Source organism: Molothrus ater, chromosome 3, assembly GCF_012460135.2.
Source record: "Molothrus ater isolate BHLD 08-10-18 breed brown headed cowbird chromosome 3, BPBGC_Mater_1.1, whole genome shotgun sequence".
Taxonomy (NCBI): Eukaryota; Metazoa; Chordata; class Aves; order Passeriformes; family Icteridae; genus Molothrus; species Molothrus ater.
The window spans coordinates 25577147-25601124 of NC_050480.2; the positions used below are offsets into that span (position 1 = coordinate 25577147).

A 23978-nucleotide genomic window follows, 5' to 3' on the forward strand; every position below is an offset into this window, starting at 1 on the left:
GGCCATTTAATTGACCTCCTTTCAAAATGGAATTCAAACTAAAATGCCAGCCAATTGTGTTTTAGTTAAACTTGGTGAATAAATCAATCTTGACTACTTACATGTGAAACGACATCTTTTGATTCTCAGAATCTTATCTTACTCAAAAAGTTGAATGCTTCAGAAGCACTACAGAAAATACAAATCACCACATCATTTTTTAATCCTTACCAGTGGCGCTGTGAGAGGAGGGAGTTTTGTGTAGAGCAGCCAGTCAGCCTCTCTCAGTCCTATCACCCAGTTGTGAAGTGATTTCATGCTGTATTTGTGTTTGTTGAGGCTTCCTGTTGATAAGGGCTATGAAATAATTATTTCTGTGAAAATTTCCTCTTGAATGGCTTTTTTAGATAAAGTATTTTCTGCTAAATGATGCTAACTACATAAACATCTCAACATTGAAGCTCTGTGATCTCTCAGACTGGAGAAAGAAAGCAACTAGAAGGTCTATCACAAAAAAATCTAACTTTTGAATTTAGACTATGAACAAACCAGATACATCAACAACACATTCCTGTCCTCTAAAATAATAAGATCATAATTAAAGATCTAGGCTTGCCACAGGAAATTTTTGCTTGGAACCAGGTTTGGGAACTCTGAAGAATGACTTCTCTCACCCTAATGTACATTTATTGCATTAGCTATCTATGGAGGCAGATCTGGAAAAGAATTTTTGAAAACCTTATTTTCAGACTTTGGCACATGTTAGTCTCATTTTGCTCTCTGCAAGATCTGGCTTATCTGAAATTCCTTGGCAGGACTGAAAATGAGTAAATACAAATGGGTATGGATAGTAGTTCACATTTTAATTTCTATTGGCAGAATAAGAAAAAATTGTGTATAATAATAAATATAATAATATATAATACAAAATCAGTATGCACTGAAACAAACATTATCCCTCTCACCAATTTTGATATTTACTTTTAGTTTCCTCTTGGTCAAATCAAGCTTTTTGAGGCAAAGGTTGAAGAAGTTGATAGATCCTGTGATTCTGATGAAGATTACGAAGCCAGTGGTCGCAGTTTATTATCAACCCATTACACTGTTGTTATCCACCCCAAAGACCAAGGACCCACTTATCTTCTTATAGGATCCAAACATGAGAAGGTAATATATGGGTGTTTTTATTGAGTTTCAGTAGCACATCTATGAGTATGGTGCTGTGATATGAATATTTCTTGAAGAGGACAAGGACTACAAGTCACCTGGCTTGTATTTTGATATAACAAGGAAAAGGTTCTCCTTCATTAACATTGATCAGAGTTTGTCTGCAAATCAATGCTAGTGTAGGTAATTCTTGTTAAAATAGACAAAAATTGCCTACATAAGTAGATAGTGCAGAATATCTTACATGCTGTAATGAGAATTTTGCTCACATACAATAACTTGTAGACAGAGCTGTAGCTGAGAGGTTACAGGGTACTGTATCCATTTTCACTGACAATACTAACATAGCACAGACTTGCCCTACTGTAGTAAAGGAGCAATGAGAGGTGGGGTCAAAACCATTTTTATTATTGTTACTTCATTGTTCCCAAGAAATCTTGATATCGTGTATCATTTTGCTTTCTGGACTTATCCCCAGGTTAGCAGGATCTGGCAGTGATAAAAAATGACTTAAGCATTTGGAAGAGGAAAGGAAGAATGCCCTGATAATTAGACATGATTTCTGAGGGTAAAAACTTTTGGAGAGCACTGTCCAATCTTCCTTGTAACATAGAGACTATGAATGTGTGTTTATTCAACCAAAGGCAAACTTCTTTGGGCTTCAAAAGGAGTGCATGGTAGGGTTTTAAGTTGAGAGAAGAATCCTGCTGGAGCAGGTCCTTTCAGCACAGAATGAATGAGCTGCTATGTTTTTCTGCTTTAGGACACGTGGCTTTATCATCTGACAGTTGCAGCTGGAAGTACCAGTGTAAATGTTGGATCTGAGTTTGAACAACTTCTTTGCAAATTATTAAATGTGGAAGGTGATGCCAGTAAGTTAATTTTCATTTCAACATGTTGATCTTCCAATGCTTATTTAGTAAATGTACTTATGAACTGAATTAATTGCAAAATGTATATATTTTATCCGTTTAGCTTCTCAAATTTGGAGACATCCTACCCTTTGCCATAGCAAAGAAGGAATTACTTCCCCTCTTACAACACTGCCATCAGAAGCCTTGCAAACTGAAGCAATTAAATTATTTAAGGTAAAACCATAGCAGATGCCTTTTTTATTAACTGACTATTTTAACTCTTTGCTAAAGAATGGCTATTATGTGGCTTACCAGATACATGCAACAGATTAGAAAAAAGAGATGTTTATTTTTTATCTTTCATGGAGGTAATTAATGGACAGCAGCAAAATGTGCCCATATTACCTCACCAAAGACTATCACTTACAATGTAAAGATAATCTTTAGTTATGACGGAGCAGTTTAGGCTTCAGCTTTTGGTGTTCCTACTTATTTGATAAGTTATTGATAAAGTGCAAGTTAGTAGAGAAATCCATGACCATCATAAGTGATAATAATTTTACCTTGAAGTTCATAGCTCCAAAGAATCTACCAGCATGGACAGATGTCTGCATTCAGAAAACTGTATCTGAAATACTGTTTTTTTCAGTTAGACTCAGGGAAAAAATCATAGGCAAAAGTTTTGATGTAGATACATTTAAATCATCTGGGAGATATTTTAAAAATCAGAAGAAAAAGAAAGTAAATTTTAAGTTTAGGCAAGTCATGGATTATTTAAAACCGAGATAGAAAGCATGGATTTTACTGCTCTTTTTAATAAAAAGAAAATATTTTCATATGAAGTAGCTATTCTTAAAAGACCAATTATTCAGTTATATAAATAGAGAAAATATTCCATAGAAAAATTATTAAAAGTATTTCACAAGAATTGAGTTCACTTTTAAAGATTCTCACAGATCTTTAAAAATACACATACATATATATGTCTCAGTGTAGTAAAACTGCTCTATGATTAGGAGACATAGTGGTTCACAACCACTGAGCCACAGCTAGGTTCTTGAGAAATTCTGTGCGCCTTACAGCTTTGCCAGTTGGAGGCCAGGTAGGTAGTTAATGCCTATGAGAGGGAGTATGCTGCAATGCCATTAACCTCTTCCAGGCTATAAAGGCTAATTTAGACACAAAATAAAATTGCTGTTCCTTTGTCTGTACGTTGTGAAATAAATTACAAGTTGGAAGCGTGGAGGTTGGATAAATGAACTTTCTCCACAAAACTTAGACAAATCTAAAGAACAAATTCCCTGAAGCATCCACTATCTGGAAAATTTTGATGTTATGGTTCAGATCTAGAGAGGAATTCAAGACAAGCACTGTATGTTTCATGATGGACACTTTTAGGCAAACTTTCCAGCTTATTTCTCTGGGATGTTTGAAACACTTCAAATAAGTACATTCATCTTATTTTCTGCAACCCTGCAGCATGAAAATTTACAAGGAAATGTACTTCTTTGATTTATAAAACAAATTTACATCTACTTGGAAATCCTTTTCAGACCTAATTCAAATCACAGACACTTGCCTAAAGTAAATTAATTAGAGATTACTTGTATGACCTTCATTGAAACCTTGTATAAATCAGCTTAGAAGTCAGGTAGGGAATTTAGAAACAGATCACATCATGTTTCAGTTATCCCATTTATGATAACAATAGACTAGAAATAGATTGGGCTTCCATCCACTTCTTGTATTTTTGCTTATATCCCTTAAAAATTCAACTATTGTATACAGTAAATGCAACAAGTGATATATATCCTTTCTTCTAACACAGCACAACAAATGCTGGCTTTCCTGAGACAGTACTGGCTATAGGCAAGGTCATACTTATCCTACAGTAAAAATACCATGGAAAGCCAAGATGTAAATCAATGGCTCTGAGTTATGGATTTTTTATCTGTGTATTTGCTGCCGTGTTGTGCTCACTACTTACAGAAGCATTTCACATTGTCTGGCATTGAGAGCTGTAGACATTGAATTTCCAAGTCCTGTAGAGGGGTGAGCTGTGTTCATCATGTCCTTAAATTTGCCTGCCACCACAATTGTTCCAACCCCTGTTACAGTTCACTCTGTTAGATACAGAGTGAACAGCACAGGTTGTAGGAAGTGTTTTATCTCAAGTCTCTCTGTATAGATTTATATCCATTCTGGCCCCTTTTCACCCCATTTTGCAGAACCAGCAGAGCTTTCCAAATCTACTGATGATTTGGAAAACTAATTTAACTAATTGTGATTTCAGTTAAAGTACACTTTTGATATACAGAACATCTTAAAGATTTGCTGAAACTCCCTTGTATGTAAACTCACTTGCTTATTATTTTATATCTAGACCTGCCAGTTGTTTATAAATGCTGCAGTTGACTCTCCTGCCATTGATTACCATGTATCTTTGGCCCAAAGTGCTTTGCAGATCTGCCTCACACATCCTGAACTTCAAAATGAGATCTGTTGCCAACTTATTAAACAGACCAGGCGTCGACATCCACAAAACCAGGCAGGACCAATACAGGTAACCCAGTATTTATTTTAATGGTGGTGATTTCAGCAGCAATGAAGGAACTACACAGAGTGCTTAGGATGGTAAAGAGGCTCTGCTCTTCTGCAGCATCTGCTGAGTTAAGATCCAATTCACTGCTGCTGTGTTTTCCTGAAACAAAGCTGATGTTATTCTCCAACAAAATATGTGTGTCTGATGGTAGAATATATCTCAGCCCATGCTGTTTGTAAAGGGTGGACATAAAATGGGCTGTCTTCAAGTCAAGTGTTAAGTAAGAATGTAAGAAACCTAATTCTTTTTTACTGCTTTTTTCCTAAGAGAGGTGCTGCCTCAGGAAGCTTGGTGGGCTAAGCCACATAGCAAATTGCATGACTGTGAAGTAAAGCTGTGGTGTCATGTAGTGGAATATCAGATAAGGCTCAGGGCTTCTGATAGATGTCCCCTCTTGTGTGCCATGCTGTTCTGCATTCACTCTGCATGCACATTATTAAGACATGAAATTCCTCCCTTTGTCCACTACCAGCTATTCACTGATATCCAGACACAAAATGAATTGAAAGGAAAGCCAGTATGTGGAGCTTGCATAGAATTAACAGAACTGAAACATTGCACTTATGATGGAGCAATGCCTACAGAACTAGGAGATTGATCAGAAAATGAGAAAGGAAGCTACCATATCAAGGCTTCTGTAATAGACATGTTTTTGTCTTACCACAGAAAGTAGCCCATGAGCAGCAGCCATACCAGTTGGTTAGAAACAGCCTGTACCTGGGAGATGGCTGATGTTGGAGAGGCACTGGCACAGGTTGCCCAGAGAAGCCACGGGTGCCCCATCCCTGGAAGTGTTCAAGGCCAGGTTGAATCCATCTTGGAGCAACCTGGTCTAGTGGAAGGTGTCCCTGCCAATGCAGGGGGCTGGAACTAGATGATCTTTAAGGTTCCTTCCATTCTATGATTCAATGTGTGCACAGCTAAAACATTCACAAAGCTTTTATAACAGACATGGTACATTCACATCAATTAGCACACACTGAAGCTACGTATGGCTGATGGAATTTAAACTTACTATAATTCTTCTTTGGTACTCTTCTTACCATTGGCAAGGTCTTCCCTCTGATGAAGGTAAATAACTTGTTATTCTTACCCCCTGAAATGATTTTTAAGAGCTAATACATGCAGTAAAAGGTTATCAGCCTTACACTAAGTTTTTTAAGTCCTAAATTCCTGCTGTAGTCTCCTACCCTTGCTTCTGTTGCAGTGCATACCTTCAACAGAGCCAATGCTATCCTCCATCAAAGTATAGATATTTGATGAAAGGGAGTATCTGTGCCAGTGCGGTCAATTTTCTGTTTAATACCAGGCAAGTCAGATAAATCAAGATAGAGAAAAAACATTTTTTAAATCTCAGTGTGAAGTGTTGCTATACTGATTTTGAGAAAAGTACTTGCAATGTTAGTAAGTGTTTATCAGGGTACATGAGAGCACTCTGTATTAAGTGAAACCAATAAATACATACTGAGCAACAACAATATACCAAAATATTGAATTACTGTTTTTTTCAATAGTTACCGTAAATTTGGTAGGAGACAAAATGTCTCATGTGTTGCTTCATAATATGTGTAACAGGAGAGCTGAATTAAAATTGCACAGGCTTCTCCTCATATCATAATGCTTGGGCGTGCAGCCCAAGTGTTTCTGTTCCTTTGTATTAACTGCTTTTTATACAAACTCAGCTGTTTTCCCACTTCCAGCCCCAAAAGAAACTGGGTGTACACATGCAAATAGACAGAGAGTATTGGGCCTTTCAATGAGGTTATATGCTTATTTACTCAGCTTTTTCTCTGGTTTTTTCATTCCTATTTTCGCAGTCTCAACTTGGCAGTAAGCTGCACTGCTGGCCAGCAGGCACAGCAGGAAGTTTTATGTTGTAGGATGTTTAAAACAGTGAATGTATTCCTTTTGCTCAGGGCTTGCAGCTCTTGGCCCTCTGCGTTGGACTCTTCCTGCCCCAGCATCCATTCCTTTGGCTTCTTAAACTTCACTTAAAGAAGAATGCAGATTCCAGGTGTGCCTGAATATTATTACCCAGCTAGTCAACTGGTCTTTTTGAAATACCTTGTTTTCAATCTTTCCTGTAATATATCAGATCTTTTGACGTATATTTTAAAATGAATTTGAGTAGAATTGCTACTAAAATATAGTACATGTTACTTCTGTGCATCACTTGGGAAAATTGTAAGTTTTAAAAAAAATATTTTGCAGTGCATACTCTGACTGTTGCAAAACTGTGAAAACCAAAATATGGCAGTTACACAACACACCCTGTGCCATGTTCATCTTTGGCACAATTCTGCTGGTCTCAGTTGACTAATTTTCTTTCTAATTCCACATGCAAAAAAATGTTTTGGAAATCTCACCGAGTGAAATCTCAATGTCCTCCCATCTGGCCTCTCCAGAAATATTCACTCACAGTTTCCTATCCTTTCAATCAGTCCCCAGGAACTGCCTTATTTCTCTTTTTGCCACAGGACTGAATTTGGGAAATATGCTATATATTGCCAGCGCTGTGTAGAACGTACCCAGCAGAACGGAGACCGAGAAGCCAGACCTTCCAGAATGGAAATCCTTTCCACTCTCCTGAGAAATCCCTACCACCACTCCCTGCCCTTCAGTATTCCAGTTCATTTCATGAATGGCATATATCAGGTAATGTCATGCAGGCCACGAAATCTGAGCTCTCCCAGCCCCCTGCTGTCAGCACATACACGAAGCAGTACATCAAAAAGAGGAAGGTAAACATGGCTCGAGTTTCCTCCTGTGCCAGTGCCAGCAATGGCAGGCACAAAGCACTTGTGATCTGATTTGATCAACTAAGAGTAAAGGTTTGGGGGAAAACCTTGAAGAGAAAGAAAAAAGCAAAACCTTGTAAGAGTGAGAACTGCCAAAACTGTTTCTTATTTAACCTGACCACCAGATGAATGAATTAGACTGAAGGAAAAGGAAAGGTATTAAATTCCACTTCCTTTCATCAGACATCTTGGAAGTTAAATATCTCAGTGAAGTCCTGGAAGCACAGCTGTAACTCCCATTATCAGTCCTGAAGGACAACCATATTTGTTACAGAACAAACATGGCTCCATTCTAAACTCTCTGGGGACATCATTAGTCAAAGCCCCTAGGAAACATTCCATGGGCTTCCAAGCATGCTGCTTCACATCCTGGTTTATGTTTCCAGCTGTGAGAGATGGCTGAGAAGAGTTTTAACAATTCATAGTATTCCTAGATAGAAAGCAACTTTTTATATGAAATCAAAGCTATATCAAATAGTTTTTTTATTTCAGATTGCAACAGAAGTACTTTGCATTTTTTCATCTGTAAGTTTCTCAATTGCTTACTGCTTGCCCAGTAAAACAGAAAAAAACCAACATACATTTAAACCAACTAACATTTAAATCATCCTAAAGGGTTTCAAAATTGAAGTTTGGAAAAAAAAGGAGTAACTGCTCATTAGTTATTTACTGCCCAAAATTGTACAGTTACAAGGGCTAAGAAAATTGTAATTAAATACATAAATTACCTCAGTGGGATCAGCCAATAACAATTATAATGGTATTAAAAACTCTTGTATTAATCTCTGAAGATTCATCAGATTTTTATTTTAATGCCAGGCACTGAGAAGTTCAAACAATAGTTCAGGATCTATTTTCAAGACATTTTTTTACCAAAACATTTTCAATATGTCAAATACAGGAGAACACTCTCACTCTCAATACAGATTTAAGTGAACATCAGCCACTGCTACCTGTAAAGAAGCTATTTGCCATCTCTTGCTAAAATGCTTCAATACCAGTCACAGCACACAGAAGTTGATATTTGGGGAAGTAAAATTTAGAAGGTTCTGTATATTACTGACCTGTGTAATAGTGACAAAGCAACATTCATAAACTATTTTAGATCTGCCAGTGTAGATGATCTGTCACCTGATATTGCTCAAGTTGCCTATGATGAAAAATGATTAATTGATCTCATTTGCTTTCCACTATATTGAAAGGAAATTATAATCTTCATTTTTCAAGTGGTATTTTTCACAAAAAGCTCAGATACTAAACTGCTATCTGTCATATAAATTCTGTAATAGAATTCCAAGTGTAACAAGTGCAAGGAAACCAATTCCACTAAACTGACTTCCCATGTCAGTTCCTAATCTTTTTCAGGCCCTTTATGGAAAATTTTTAATTTCCAATTACAGTAATGGATGAAATGGGTCTTATAGTTCCACCATTATTCTAGAAGTATTATATTTCATAATCCTAGATTTAAAGGGGGAACAGATATGAGTTTGACAGCAAAATACATTTTGGCTTCTTTTTTAGGTTGTTGGGTTTGATGCCTCTACCACAGTAGAGGAATTTCTGAACACTCTGAACCAAGATACAGGGATGAGGAAACCAGCTCAGTCAGGATTTGCACTGTTTTCTGATGATCCCTCTGGCAAGGATATAGAGCACTGTCTTCAAGGAAACATCAAGGTAAACAAAAGCCTTTAATGGGCTGTGCATGTAAAAAAAATAAAGTATCTTCATTTGACAGAGATCTCTTCAGGCAAGGTAAAGGAAAACAATTTTCAGGCTGAAAACTGTCCTTTTTTCTTAATGTGAAAGATTTTTTTTTAAAGATCACTTTTTCAGTTGCTGAAGTTCATTCAGTGAACTACAGTTAAAAGCCTTCTCCAAGAGATTTGTATTATTCAGAGAAGTAACAGCTGTGTTAAAAAACAAAAAGTAAGCTGTTACAGTTCTTTAAGGAGCATTAGAGTCAAACAAGGATTTAGAGATTTCAGTCAACGTTTCTGATATAGCTCCAAAAGATGACCATGTGAGGTCCAAGAAGTCATTGATACTGGGGTGGAGATCCTGGGAAATTAAAAAAAAAAATTAACAGTTCCTTCTTTATGCCAGAATAGGCTTAAGGCTCAGTTTAAGAAATTTCCAATTTTTGGCTTGCCATTGTCCTGAATTCTAAAATTTAGCTCCCTCTATTGATAGAATTAAATTCTTAGCAGTAAGAAGTGACAAAAGGCAATATAATCTGTACTTTAGTAAAATATTAGATACTTTCCAAGTCTTTTGGCAACTAATGAATCATTAATTTTTTGTATTTCTACCAAGTAGCTTTTTGCACCCTTTGGCCAATGTTCACAGCTGCACTTTTGAGTTACAAGGTGTGGTACAACCTGGCCTTGGTGATAAACAAGCGGTGTCACCACAATCAGAAAAATTACCATATGGAAAGCAAAACTTATAAAAGATGTACTTATTTTCTAGGTAACTGTAAGTTTAGAAACTACTCATATTACTGCTTCCAGTAAGGCTCTTTTATGAAGGAATGGTGACATGAAGCCCAGTTGGGGTCCTAGGTTCTCTGTTCTACTGCCTCCCCATCTGCCCACCTACCCACCTACAGAGATTGTTGTGAACCACTTTTGGTGCATTTTTTAACAAACTTCATGCAAAAGGACCTGAAAAACTTGGGCATGTAGTAGAAGGAGAAGGCAGAGATCAAAGGCATTTGATTAATTATATAACAACTCACTCTGTGTTTTTACACATTCATTGGCAGCTGCTAAATCAAGTATCTGGCCTTTCCATGTTAATGGCTTCTTTCCAAAGGTAGTGCATGTGTTGCAGGATAAACAAAATCCAAAAATGTTAATTATTAAACACTTTGACTAAGAAATACAAGTAAAGTTATACTTCAGTGAGTTTAAAAATTCAAGCTGTGTATGTATCTAATAGGTGATAGGTAGAGGACATTAAAATAAGTTGACAGTTTCTTTTCAAGGTGTTTGCAAATAGGAAGGCATGCCAAATCAGTTTTGTATTGCTTTCCTTCTAGATCTGTGACATTATTTCAAAATGGGAGCAAGCCTCCAAAGAACAACACCCTGGGAAATGTGAAGGCACAAGGACTGTCCGCCTTACTTACAAAAACAGGTTTGTTTAGCAAGTACAATATCTCTGCCTTGTCCCGAGATTTGTTTTTCACTTTCTGCAGTTTCTTCATCTGAGAAACACTGGCTGACTTGAAGCTTGCAACAAAAATAGTAAATGGGTGTGACTGAAGAATTTTTTAAAAATAGAGTTACCTTGTTTTTTTTTAGTTCTTAAGAGGTGAACAGGGCTGCAAAAAATTCCCACTGAAGTCAGAAGACTGACATTAAATATTTACCCACTGGTTCAAGTACAAGTGTTGCTCTGCTAATGTGTTTTGCCACTGAAATAAACATGTCACATTCAGAGCAGATACTGCTAATCCTCAGGGCTAATGCATTTCCATATCTTCTTTATTTAATAACTTTCTGTCTTTTGTGTAGGCTTTATTTTTCAGTTCAAGTTCATGGCGAGACAGACAGAGAGAAGCTGCTGCTAGTGTATCAGACAAATGATCAAATAGTCAATGGACTTTTCCCTGTAAACAAAGAATTAGCAATGGAATTGACAGCCCTTTTAGCTCAGGTAATCTTTATGCATGGATAACTCACACAGCAGTTTTTCAGGAGAAAATCTTAAACAAACTGATACAGGATTGCTTCACACTCAATTGACCTTCACCTTTTACATATGAGCGTGCAGGAAACAGACTGGGCTGGGATATTTGTGTAGGGCAACTTTTAACTGGAGTGGAAATGCTTTACAGCCTTTGTGCTGCTGGCACCAGTATGGCTAAAATGTGCTTTCCCTCTTGCACAGACAGCAAGGCCCTCTGGCATTTAATATCATGTAATCATGTACCATTTCTTCATTCACTATTCCTTCCATGATTTCTGCAAATTAATTCTCCAAAGTAACAGCTCTTCAATGAAAGTCTAAGAGTCCTTTACTAGACATGGTATTGATGTTTTATTTTTAAAAAATTAAAAGCTCAAATGAAGGGTTTTGAGAAAGTAATTTGATGTTGTTATTCAATAAATGTAAACTGATTTGTGTTAGCTGAAGACAGAGCAATCTAAGAGCAGAAGTAATATTATATCTGTACAATTTGTGTTTGATATTTAAATTTTTTCCATGGTAGATAGAAAATAAGAAACTCACTAGTGTGACGTTTTTATCAGTGAAAAGTACATATTATTTGACAAATTTGTTTTCTTTTATACTTGGTCGAACAGATCAAAAGATAGTTCATAATATCCAGCTAGAAAATTACTTTAGAGTAACAAAAAACTTTTTCATGGACTTCTCCTTAGGTAGAGATTGGAGATTTTGAACGGCCTTTCTCAACTCCAGCAGGGCAAGTCACTTCCCAGTCCAAGTCCAACCAAACCCTAAAGCAAGTTTTGGAGAAGTTCTACCCTAAGAGATACAAGCAAGGTTGTTCAGATGAACAATTAAGGTGAGATGGGTCTTTTGAGTCATATTCTCTAAAGATCTAGGAGTGAAACAAAGAAGTTTTAAATTGTCATTGGGAATAATGTATTGTTGAGCTATATTTGCCTAACCTGTGTTTGAAACTCATTTTCTTGCTAATCTAAACAACCCATTTCCTCTGCACATTTCTAATCTAAACAAAGGACCATTATTAATAACACATTCCAGCAAAAGATGTAGCAGTTACTACACAGTGTTACAAAACCCAGCGATTTTGAAATTCTTATTTTTCTTACTCAGCAAGTCTAAATGAGGTCTGAGTGTGCACAGACTAAAGAGTTATGAAGTAAAGGACATGAGGACATGATCTGTTAGTTATTCTAGTGTGCAATCTGGCCAGTCAAATTGGAAATGTAACTTAGTGGACTTACTAGTAAGGTATCACTTTATTTAAAATTAATAACCTGCAAGGCATTTAAATCAACACCTACTGATATGAAAATGAGCAGAACAGTGTAATAAATTATCCACAGTCAGTGATACAGCAGTTTTGAAGTCCAGTAAACATCATAGAGATGTTCTTCAGTACAGAAAATTTTCAGGTTGAGAAAATTTAAAGCTACTATTATACGAACATAGTAACATTATTACATAATCAAAAGGCAATGGGGTATTCAGACTCATGCAATTAACTTCAAAGAACAAATTCTAAAAGGTCTCAGATTAGATTAACTCATGGAGGAAAAGTGAAACATCTGTTGAACTGTTTAAGTAGTCCTACACTACTGGCTGGCTGAGCTGGAGATCTGTGGCATGGGAAGAATCACTCTGTGCCTGCCCTATTGCCTATATTGTTTTTGCTAAGGGTGCAGTTTGACCTCATCAACAGTAAGAGCAAAGCTGCAAGTGCTGGATCTCCCTTTACTACACATCAACCCTGCCTTTTCACAGGCTACTTCTAATGACATTATGGCTGCTGGGTGAGTCATCCCTGCAGGTTAGTGTCCTAGAAAGGTATTCTGGGCTGGGCGTTTTTTGAAAATTAGTTTTTCCACACTATTGAACCAACTTGCCAAGGAGCCACAAATTGACAGAAGGAGCCAGAAAAAAAGCCCCAGTGTGAACACACTGTGCATCAGGAGTAGCATTCTGGGTAGCAGTGCCCAGACATACTCAAAGGGAGTAGTGCTAAGCCACGTCTCTCACGCCTCCTACCAGCCACAGGTAAAGATATGTGCTAAGCTGGATGGATTTTTGGAATGACAGCTGACATAGCTGTTGAGTACTGATAAAGGTACATTGATTCTCTGTAGAGACACGTTAAAAACTGTACCAGACTTTCTGCCTTTATGCTGCAACTGCTACATCAATATTTAATCATAATGTTTCAGAAATTAGAAGATACTTCATAATTTTTATGTGCATTAAAATACTAAATGACATTTTGGATTTATTTAATACTGCATCAGTGATAGTCCTTGTATTAACTGAAATTACCATTTTAAGAAATGGATTCTTCTGTTGCTCATTAAACTTGCTGTGGGCAAGCACTGGAATTCCCTTCAGTAAGTAAATCCCACCCTTCATTTCAACAGACAGCTTTGCCAGCGACTGTCGACAAGATGGATGGCTCTCCGTGGGCACAGCGCCGCAGACTGCGTGCGCATTTACCTCACCGTGGCCAGGAAATGGCCCTTCTTTGGGGCTAAACTATTTGCAGCAAAAGTGAGACTTTTTAATCAGTTTGATTGGGGAGGGGGACGAGGGGCTTAAATATAAATATAATTTGCAAATAATAGTACATTTTTGTTAAAAATAACTGTGTATACATGAGTGTAGCTATGATATTTTCTGAAAAATCCTTTCTTTAGGATTTTTTCTCCTGAGAAGCTGAGAAGCCTTAAGAACAAAATGTAAACAATGATTATCTGCTGCTGTTGAATGCAAAAAGTGGATCTGTGATTGGTTTCATGTGGTCGTTTCTAATTAATGGCCAATCACAGTCCAGCTGTCCAGACTGTCTCAGTCAGTCACAAGCTTTTGTTATCATTCTTTTTTCTATTCTTAGCTAGCTTTCTGATGAAATCCTTTCTTCTATTCTTTTAGTATAGTTTTAATATAATATATATCATAAAATAATAAATTAAACCTTCTGAAACATGGAGTCCAACATTCTCGTCTCTTCCCTCATCCTAAGACCCCTGCAAACACCGTCACACATGAGCTGATTGAACCTCCTGTCAAATTACTTTTTAAGTCATAGACTGCTGAAATAAAACAGCCATAGTACTGAGTGTATCATAATAGTAACTTTCCAATACTCTTATGGCTTGTTTTCCATTATTAATCTGTGTTTCCATTTCCCTCTATCTTAGTTTGAGATAGCCTTTTAGGTTCAGACTCTTCTTACCTGATAACTAATGGAACATTGAAAAGGTATCATTAGCTGGCTGTGGAAGCTGAACCTTGCAGAAGGACTAAATGTGGTTAAGGGTATTTAGAGCACTCCCTTCTATGCTGGCCCCTTCTCAATTTCTCTTAACTACTGGTATCTTAATTCTTTTGATTCAAATAACAGCTCTGTTAAACAGAACTGTCACCTCATGCCTTCAGTTTTAATAGTTAAACCCAGTGTGTGTGTGTGTGTGTAAACATATATATATATATATATATATATATATAACTGCTTGTCAGCACTCTGTTCTTTGTGTATTTAGATATATGAGCTAGGGGACAAACTGTAGGACACCTGACTATTTTATTAATGAGACTATAGATTTTATTGGACTAAGGACCAGGGTAGGTTTCAAGTGTATCAGTTTGAGTTCATTGTTCTGCCACTGGCCACCTACATGGCATTGGGCAGGTATTTCAATTCCTTTCCTGAGATTTACACTGAGAGGGAATTGAAGTGGGAACTGTGCATGGAGAGAGGTCTGTAATAGCTGAGAATTAATAATTATTCACATATTGCCTCATTTTGAAGCAGTAACTAAAGGACATTTCTCTTTGTAGCCTCTAGCAACAGCCTCAGTTGAGAAGTCCTTCATATGGTTTGCTGTCCATGAAGATGGAGTAAGCATCCTGGATTACAGCTCCATGGTAAGTGAAATTTCTATTTCTAATTTGGTCAAGGTAGATTTTAGTACTAATGATTTGGAGAGATTCACCACCATACTATCTAAAAGATGGCATTAGCTTTCCATGCTAAGTTATCTAGTCCTTCTCTTAAAGCAAAAATTCATTCCTTTTAAAATGCTTTAATGTTATCATCATTACAGTAGCACTAATAATAGAAGTAAGTAATGAATTCTTTGCACAGAATTTATTTTTGTTTATCAGATACAGTTTTTATATCATTTAATGAAATGTTAATGTTTTAATCATTCAGATGTCAGGAAATCCATAGTTATTTTAATGTTATTACAATAACATTAATTTTCTTTTCCTGGAGACTTAATTTTCCAGTATTATTCATAATACATACACTCTGCAAAGAGCAGTTACTTTAATAGATTGTTATTTTCATTGTATTATTTTTGTTTAATAGTAGGTAATATAACCCAGTGTTATTTAATTATGTCATTTTAGGCTCAGATTTTTCTTTGATTTGCAATACAAGTTTTCATAGAAAACGACTTGTAATCAGTGTGAAAAGCAATGCCTGAGAAGATCCCTGCTTTCATTTATATCCTGCAAAGAAAAAGAATGGCATGCTGCTATTAGCAAGTGCTAATATTGAATATCAGAAAATTAAAATCTCAGCTTTATAATTGTGCTGATATGGGCCTTTTCATTACATTTCTTTGCAGTTCAAGAAATAATAAAACAAAGAGCATGAGGAGAGGAAACAGCAGCTCTCAGGGAACAAGCAAAACATGCTTGCAGTAAACTGCAGAGCTCTACCAACACTGCTCCTGGAGCTGTGGCATTTCTGTAGGCCAGGCCTTACTTGACATTCAAGGAATGCTCAGCTTCCAGGGAACGTTGGGATTTTCTGTAGGAAGGATCAGGGAAATCAGAAATGATGCTGCAAGGGGTAGAGATAGTACTATTGCAAAACTGGGGAAAAAGAGGTTTACTAAGGAAGGACACTAAATCAGTTATTGTACAAATGTTGTCTGACAATGAATTTTAAATGTAAACATCTGCAGCAAATTAATGTGAGGTGTAACAATAGATTAAGTGCTGATCTTAACTCAAAGGTCATTTTTGTGGTGTTACACCCTGAACAGTAAGAAAAAGCTGAGGAGCCCTGAAGAGCAATTGTGTTTCATCAGAGATGTGAAAAAAAGAGAACAGAATTTAATTTTTGTGTTTGCAAAACATATCACTGCACAAAAAGACTACCTGGAGTTAAATTCCTTCAGATGTCTCATACTCTGCCATTTAATTTATTTAGATACTGCTTCAATTTCAAGTGGAATTTGTAAGATTAACTTTTCTCAAAGTCAATCAAGATTTGGGTAAATGGAATTACACACTGGAGTTGAAATGTTCTTATATCTTTTATCTAATTATTGGAATAGAAACAGAGGTCAAACTTAGAAGAGTTATCATCTACAGTGATAAAAACTCCTCACCATGAAGGTCTAAATGAAGCTATCCCAAAATTCATAGTTAATTACAAGATTCATAAGAGGCTACCACCATTGAAAAATATGTGTGTAATTATATTTTTAAAAGAAGAATTTGTCATAATCTGTTTTTCCTGCATGGTCCTGCTTAACAGCTTTGTGTTTTGTTCTGGGGGTTTCCATTTTCCAGAGGCTGACAGTTACATACACATATAAGAGCCTGATGACTTTTGGAGGCTATCAAGATGATTTTATGCTGGTTGTTAACAATGCTCAGACAAAGGACAAATCAACTGAAAAACATCTTTTTGCCATGACAAAGCCAAAGGTTGGTCTATTAACCTGAAACAGTTTCCATCTGCTTTTGTGCTCTCTCTAGTGGGTAATCCCTAACAGATGTGAAAGATGAAACACCTTTTTTTACTCCTAGCCTGCTCAGATTTCTGGCTTTTGCCAGATGATTTTAGAGAGCAAATAATTAGTAATGTCAGGGCTAACTGAGACAGTACTGATGTGTTCCTGTTCTTTTCATGTCCCTGTCTGTAACATTCCAGAGTTTTCATAGAAGGACAAAGAAGGCTGATAAGGACAGAAATTACATGCAGTACCTAAAACCTACTCTGTTTGCCTAATCAGCACCAGAGATGATTTTTCAAAAAGTACATTTGGGATCTACAGTGAAATTGAAAAACACAACATCTGAAAGATCAGTCACTTCTTAGAAATCCTAGGATATTTTTCCTTTTGGTTGAAAGAAAAAGAAGTCCTGTTTTTTAAATCTAGATTCTCTCCTTTACTGGGAAGACTGACTATATTAAAAAAAAAAAAACAACCCAAAACCCAAAGGTTTTGCTGTTAGTTTGAACAAATGTAAGAAATAATACAAAATTCCACATATAAATTGGGTTCAAAACATGATTCTTCATACAAATAAGCATAGTAAAATACACATGTTGAAGTTTCCCTCAGATTGTGCCCTTACAGAGTCACAGAATGGTTTGGGTTGGAAAGGACCTTAAAATCACCTAGCTCTGACCCCTCTGCCCTGGGCAGGGACACCTTCCACTAGACCAGGTTCCTCAGAGCCCCATCCAAGCTGGCCTTGAACACTTCCATGGATGGGGCATCCACAGCTTCTCTGGGCAAGCTGTTCAGTATCTCAGCCAGGTTTGTATGGGTCACAAAGAGAAAATATGATAAAAACCTCCCCAAAGTCTTTATTCTCTTCATCTACCCTGCATCTTGAGTTCTCTGAGTCTCTAGCAAAACTTCTCAGGGTGTCATCTTTTGGACTTAACATCTCTCTCAAAATTAAATAAGTCATCTCTGAATCATTTAAGACTGTGGAAGACAAAGTATCTTTGATTCCTGATGGGAATAACATTACATTATTTAAAGGAGCAATAAAAAAAAGCTTTATTAGTTATCTCCTCTCCCCCCATCATTAATTTGTTAAAGTACAAGTACTTATCCAGTTGATGGTGATTGTCACTTGCTAAAAAGTTAGCTATTTTTTCAGCAGTCAAAACACATCACTGTATTTTTCAAAGAGTTTTGTATGTTCCTGTTATAGATTCTTGAGATCACTCTACTGATTGCCAGCTACATTAACAACTTTCATCAGCTGAAAGGAGTTGCTCATCACCTCTCTGCTCCAGCATTACTGGCACCTCAAAGTGGACAGAAACTCAAGGAGATGGGGAGCCAGCCACTTCTTGCAATCAACAGACCAACTAAATGTCCCACTTTGTTATGAAAGGATTATGTATCATGATAATGCATCCTTGTTGGAGGGTTTCCACATGGACTGAAAACCTTCTGAGGTACAAGATGCAGAGCATAAGCAGCTCCATAAACAAAAGGAAGGTGGACAGGTTTACATTTACTCAGTTGCATATAAGAGGAGTAGCCCTTAAATTAAAGCTCTGGCCTGAATTGGAAAGATGATGAGTCAGTTTAAGGACTGCAATTGACTGGGGGTTGCTTGTGCCTGCTGCTCAGAAAAAAATACATCTGTTTATAATGATGGAGAAAGGTGTCATTGGAAATAACTGTATAGATTTTACAGTTTTACAGATATATTCTCAGGGACCAAACTGTCTTCAGCTCTTCATCTCTTATTTTTCAAAATTAGACCAGTTTTATAACTTTCATTTTGAAAAGGAATTTCTGTTTAGAAAAGCAGTCAAATACAAAATACAAATACAAAAAAACCAAACACATAAGCACATGTAACTGTTACAAATTTAAAGAGTATTCTCATGATACACTCTAGCCTTTGTTATACAGCTGTTTTACCTGGCAAATCTTCGGCCTTGGTCTGGTAAATTTCTAAATAAACCTTCTCTGCTCCAGCCTTTTGAAAAGAATCTAAACTGGATAGACACTGTATTTAGTACAGTTCTGTTAAACAACACCCTGTACCTAATTTCTCCTTTAATCCAGAATAATAATATAATACAGATGGCAAGAATGACTCACAATTCAAAACACAAGAGCAACACAGAAAACCATTGACATGAAATGTTGTGAGTAAATGGAGACCTAAAATCCATGTACAATATGTATAATGTATATACATTGATTCTGAATAATATTTACTTCTTGTTTTTAATTTGTATCGATACATTTCCTATTCTAATACTAATATAATGTTCTTGCACACTGCAGACATGATGCTGCATCTGCACTATTGGACCTAGGAGCACTTTCCAGTTGCCTTTTTCAGGTGCAAGCCTCAGCGCTACATAGGTCAGATGTATAGAAATTACATCCATTGTTTTTCTTCCAGTCCTCTCTTTTTTGTTCCAATGCAAATAAACCACTTCTGCAGGCTCCAGAATGGATGAGCACCATACTCTCATAGATAATTTAGGTACAACCATGAAGAAGGTACTCAAACATAAATCACTGATTCATGGACATTTTACAGTTTTCACTTTGGCTCATGTTAATGATCACGAAGCATTAATCCCTTACAGCCAGTCCTCATTGGTTTTGTTTGATTATTACTTAAACTAACGTAATTTCACAATGAAAAAAATCTCTGATTTATGTTCTTTAAATATTTCAAATGCTCATACTGAGAGAAAAGGTATTTTCAGCTTTTTGCCCTCTATTAAAAGCAGGGGATACAGTATCCTCCTAAAGAATTAAAACAGATTGGAAGGGAGATACAGGCCATGAAGAGAACATGGTCTTAAAAAGGAGAAAGGCAGACAGGCAAGCTGGTTTTCTTTAGAAAGCTCTCAAAGTCCTGCCACAGCTACTGAAGTGCACAGGACTCAAGCACCACCTGATGAATGCATGAGCCAGTGCTTCCTCTTGAAAATTACAACCAAACAACTCACATACTATATCCAGATGCTTTCACTTTTGCAAGGTGGAAAGGGCTTCCTGGTAACTTCCACCCTTTGGTGGGGGCACTAGACCCTTCTCTTTCCATGAGGCAGGGCCAGCAGCAGGAGGTTTTACCTCCTCCTAGATCATCCAGGGAAGCATCTTGGGAGCCCCAAGAGACCAATGGCATTACTTCTTGTGTTGCACCCCATGGGAAGTGATACAGATCCCATGGTGAAATTAATTTAGGAATAACACCCCTTTGCAATCAGCAGAATAATTAACTTTCAGTTTTGAGGGGGTAAGGGTGTTTACAAATACAAACATGTTACTGTATCAGTTAGGTTACAGTACAAAGCTTCTCAAATATGATTAAAAACTTCCATTTACAAACACAAAAGCCTTCTTGTAATCATGAAATTATGATAACCTGGAATACTCCAACTAGTAGTCTTTCCTAATTGACCAATTTCAAATGAATGTGGCAGATCACCTTCTGTTATTAGAAGGGGGAAAAAAGTGGAGCATTTTGCTAGTGAGCTTGATAATGTAGTTTTAAAAATCTTTGTTGAATTTTGAACAACATGATAAACAATACAAATAGCTGATGTGTACACTTGGAGATTTCATTAACAACATTACAAACAGTTGTTTTATAAAGCCCTGTACAGTCTATGAGCAGAGTATGACCTTCCTGCCTGCCTTTGGGTAGGAAACTCAATAGACACTGCTTTGCTTTGTTCTGTTGAGCTCTTGCTGCTGCAGTATGTCCCTACATCATCATAATTGGAAGCAATTCATGCATTAGTTCCCCTTTTTTGGCATGACTTTCCAGACTCACTAACTGCTCATTATAGGTCACCATTAATGCCACCCAGTCACATGACCAGAAATGCTGAGTTATTTTATGAAATAAATGCACTCACAGTTACTGTGACAACCCTGTGTTAAACAATGGAGCTGCTTCCAGTTTGATCAGCAAGAGTGAGGTTTCTGTAGGGACAGTAACCTCAGCAGACACTTCCCTGCAAGGTAACAGGGTCAGCAGGTGGAGTCCCTTTCACCATGTGCAAGCACACTCCCAAACACAGCTCTGCATATCTCAGGGCCTTGCTCCATGGTAATCAAGCTCCAGAGCTACTTAAAGAATACTACACAATGCCATACAGCAAGGCTGAAAATTTCCCAGTCCAAGCAGACAATCTGTTCTGCCTTCCCCACCAGCCCAAGCCCCATGGGCGATCCAGAGCTCAGTCTTAACCTGAAGTCCTGCACCAAAGAAATTCATACTGTGCTACCTAATCCATGACTAAAGCAGGGTAGGAACCTGACCCCTCTCACCTCAGCAGTGATGATTCTGTGGGAGCTGTCAGTGAGCAGCAGCTTCTGAGACCGTTGCTGGAAAACTTCCTATGTTCAAAGCTTGCAGAACCTAGGTTGTAAAAATATTGGCAGGATGGGATTAATATGTTAGCACATGCAAGGAGACTTCACCTTCTGCCATGAACTTTAGATTATCTTTCATGCTTGCTTTGAGTTAGTGGTCAGAATCAACAATCCATGTAGATGATCAATGAATCTGAGCTTGACAGTGACTGAAAAATCACTGGCAAATGTCTGTATAAACAATCACATTGTTTTGAAAAGACTATTTGGAATGCAATGTAAATTAATATATTACTTGAACTTCACTTTGCCTTGTCAGTTTTGGAGCAGCAGTGTTAGCAACAAAACAACTGATTTCTAGAACAAGCAAGACCCATTTACTCCTGTAGCCCACCAGGCAAAGGATAAAGCTTTAAGGTATTAATACAATCCCAAAGTTTAATGGGTTTTGTTATTTTATATTTAAATTTTGTTTAAATTTGAAATAAAAGCATATATTTCCCTATGAAAGAAGGCTGCTAGGTATTTGGTGTTGAAGTTCCTTGTCAGACTACCAGTTTTCCTAGGTTTTAATGGTTTCTGAAGGAAGAAAATCATTCTTGTGTAAAGAAATGCACCACTTAAAGTTCTAGGTAGAGCTTTAATAGTCCATGCAGTTTAGTACAATCCATTAGTCTGAGTTAATTCTAACTAAGATGATAAGTACCTCAGTAATACTGAATTAGGGAGAAAAAGTTTTGTGTGTATGTTGTTTTGGGTATTCTTTAAAGTTTATTAGGGCAAAAGAAACACAGAAAGTTGAAATATAAAACACTGAAAACTCCAGTTTAAATTCCAGATTGGGTTTCAGTGCATTTACTAACTGTACACACTTTTACTGTGCTCAGAACTGTACTGTAGCATCTTCCAGATATGCCACCTCTGACAGTGAGAAAATCACTGTAAAAATACTTTGCTTTTTATACTCTCGTTGTTGCAGTAATGCCTGCATAGGTCACAGTGCCAGGAGCAATTCCTACCATGGTTTTGCTGTCTTTGGCAGAGCAAGGGCAGCTTTGTCCAGGGATTTTGCTACCTCTAGATGCTGATTACAGATCAGCACCGGCTTCACATATATACCAAAATATCAGAAGTGTTCTGTTGAACTGAAATTGATGAAAGAAATGCACTTAGACATCAGCATGATCTGCACTGTGTAACACTATGTAATTAAGTTTCTTTCTGGATTTGAATTAGTAAGACCATGGTTTCCATAGGAGGGTAGCAAATTCCTGATAATTTGCACGCAAAAACCTGGAAGTAATTAAAAACAACAAAAATAGCTATATAAAGGCTTCTGGAACTGAAACCAAGTGATTATACAAGCTAAATATAGAAAAAAAGATCTTATTTAAAGAATGAACATTACTTAGGATCAGTGTTAGGATACTCAGCCTTCTTTGGGTAAGGAAGAAGGAACAGTTAAAATGAAATCTGAGTTAATCATTATGAATGAGGCCATTTTCCTGGCTTTGATCAAAGAGGTAACTGAATGATTTCAGGTCTTTCTGTCTCCACTCTCCCAAGATACAAAGCAGCTTCTCAACTACAGAAGAGAGCTGTAATTGCTGTCTTGGATTTTGGGCCACTTCTCTATAGGACACTTGAAACTTGTTGGGTTCACCTACATCCCATGCCCATTTCATACTCAGGGTCATCCTCCTGTTCTACTGCACCCTTTAAATCCTACTTTCTAATCCAAGCCCACCATTTTTGGACTTGATTTTTGACAATCTTATTTGAAATAATCCAGCCCCTGCTTGTTACAGTATCTTACTTTGTATGCCCCTAGTAACTACAAAGTCACAGAAACCCAGAATGGGTCAGGTTGAAAGGGTTGGTCATCTGCTCCAACCTCCCTGCTCAAGCAGGGTCATCCCAGAGCACAGGGCTCAGGATTGTGTCCAGTTGGTTCCTGGATACCTCTGGTGAGGGAGACTCTACAGCCTCTCTGCACAATCGGTTCAAGTGCTCGGCCACCTGCACAGTAAAGAAGTCCTTCGTCATGTTCAGGTGGAACTTCTGTGCATCAGTTTCTGCCCATTGCCTCTAGTCCTTTTGCTCAGCAGCACTGACAGAGCCTGGCTCCATCCTCTGACACCTCCCTGCAGACACTGACAGACATTGGTGAGGTTCCCTCTCAGTCGCGTCTCCTCGAGGCTGAACAGGCCCAGCTCCGTCAGCCTTTCCTCCTGAGAGAGATGCCCCAGTCCCTCACCCACCCTCGTTGCCCTCCGCTGGACAATAAAATAATTACACAATAATTTTTGTAAAATTACTACACTTACAGTGTGTTACACAGCAGTTCACAGGGAGCGGGAACTACTGAAGCCTCGTTTCACTCCCCGCGCTGGCAACCAAGCTCACTATGGACCCTGAGTTTATCAGGAGCCGAGGTCAAATGAGACTCCCGGCGGTGTTGTTTACTTATCCCTGGCTTCCTGCACAGCTGCAGTATTTTGTCCCCTCACAAGAGCGGCTACAGCAGAGATCCCCCGAGCGCCCTCACACTGCCACCGGTACGGAGCCGTGGGAACCCTGAACACAGCGGCAGCAGCGGGTCCCACGACAAGGAGACCGAGGCACGGGAACCCTGAACACAGCGGCAGCAGCGGGTCCCACGACAAGGAGACCGAGGCACGGGAACCCCTAACACAGCGGCAGCTGCGGGTCCCACGACAAGGACACCAGGCGAGACCCGGGCGGAGCCGCCACACGGCCC

General features: G+C 37.8%; 1 protein-coding gene across 1 annotated transcript in view; it reads left to right on the forward strand.

The window, feature by feature from the left end:
* The window catches only part of PLEKHH2 (pleckstrin homology, MyTH4 and FERM domain containing H2), a 54192-nt gene extending 34724 nt beyond the window's left edge, over window positions 1-19468 (forward strand). The window contains exons 17-30 of the mRNA XM_036381379.2: window positions 967-1146; window positions 1910-2018; window positions 2122-2234; window positions 4384-4563; window positions 6519-6616; window positions 7080-7257; window positions 8925-9080; window positions 10447-10544; window positions 10925-11066; window positions 11795-11940; window positions 13511-13640; window positions 14931-15017; window positions 16683-16820; window positions 18066-19468. Of these exons, the coding sequence (XP_036237272.2) occupies window positions 967-1146; window positions 1910-2018; window positions 2122-2234; window positions 4384-4563; window positions 6519-6616; window positions 7080-7257; window positions 8925-9080; window positions 10447-10544; window positions 10925-11066; window positions 11795-11940; window positions 13511-13640; window positions 14931-15017; window positions 16683-16820; window positions 18066-18248 (1938 nt within the window). The 3' untranslated portion in view covers window positions 18249-19468. The remainder of the gene's footprint in view (window positions 1-966; window positions 1147-1909; window positions 2019-2121; window positions 2235-4383; window positions 4564-6518; window positions 6617-7079; window positions 7258-8924; window positions 9081-10446; window positions 10545-10924; window positions 11067-11794; window positions 11941-13510; window positions 13641-14930; window positions 15018-16682; window positions 16821-18065) is intronic.
* Window positions 19469-23978: the final 4510 nt, after the last annotated feature.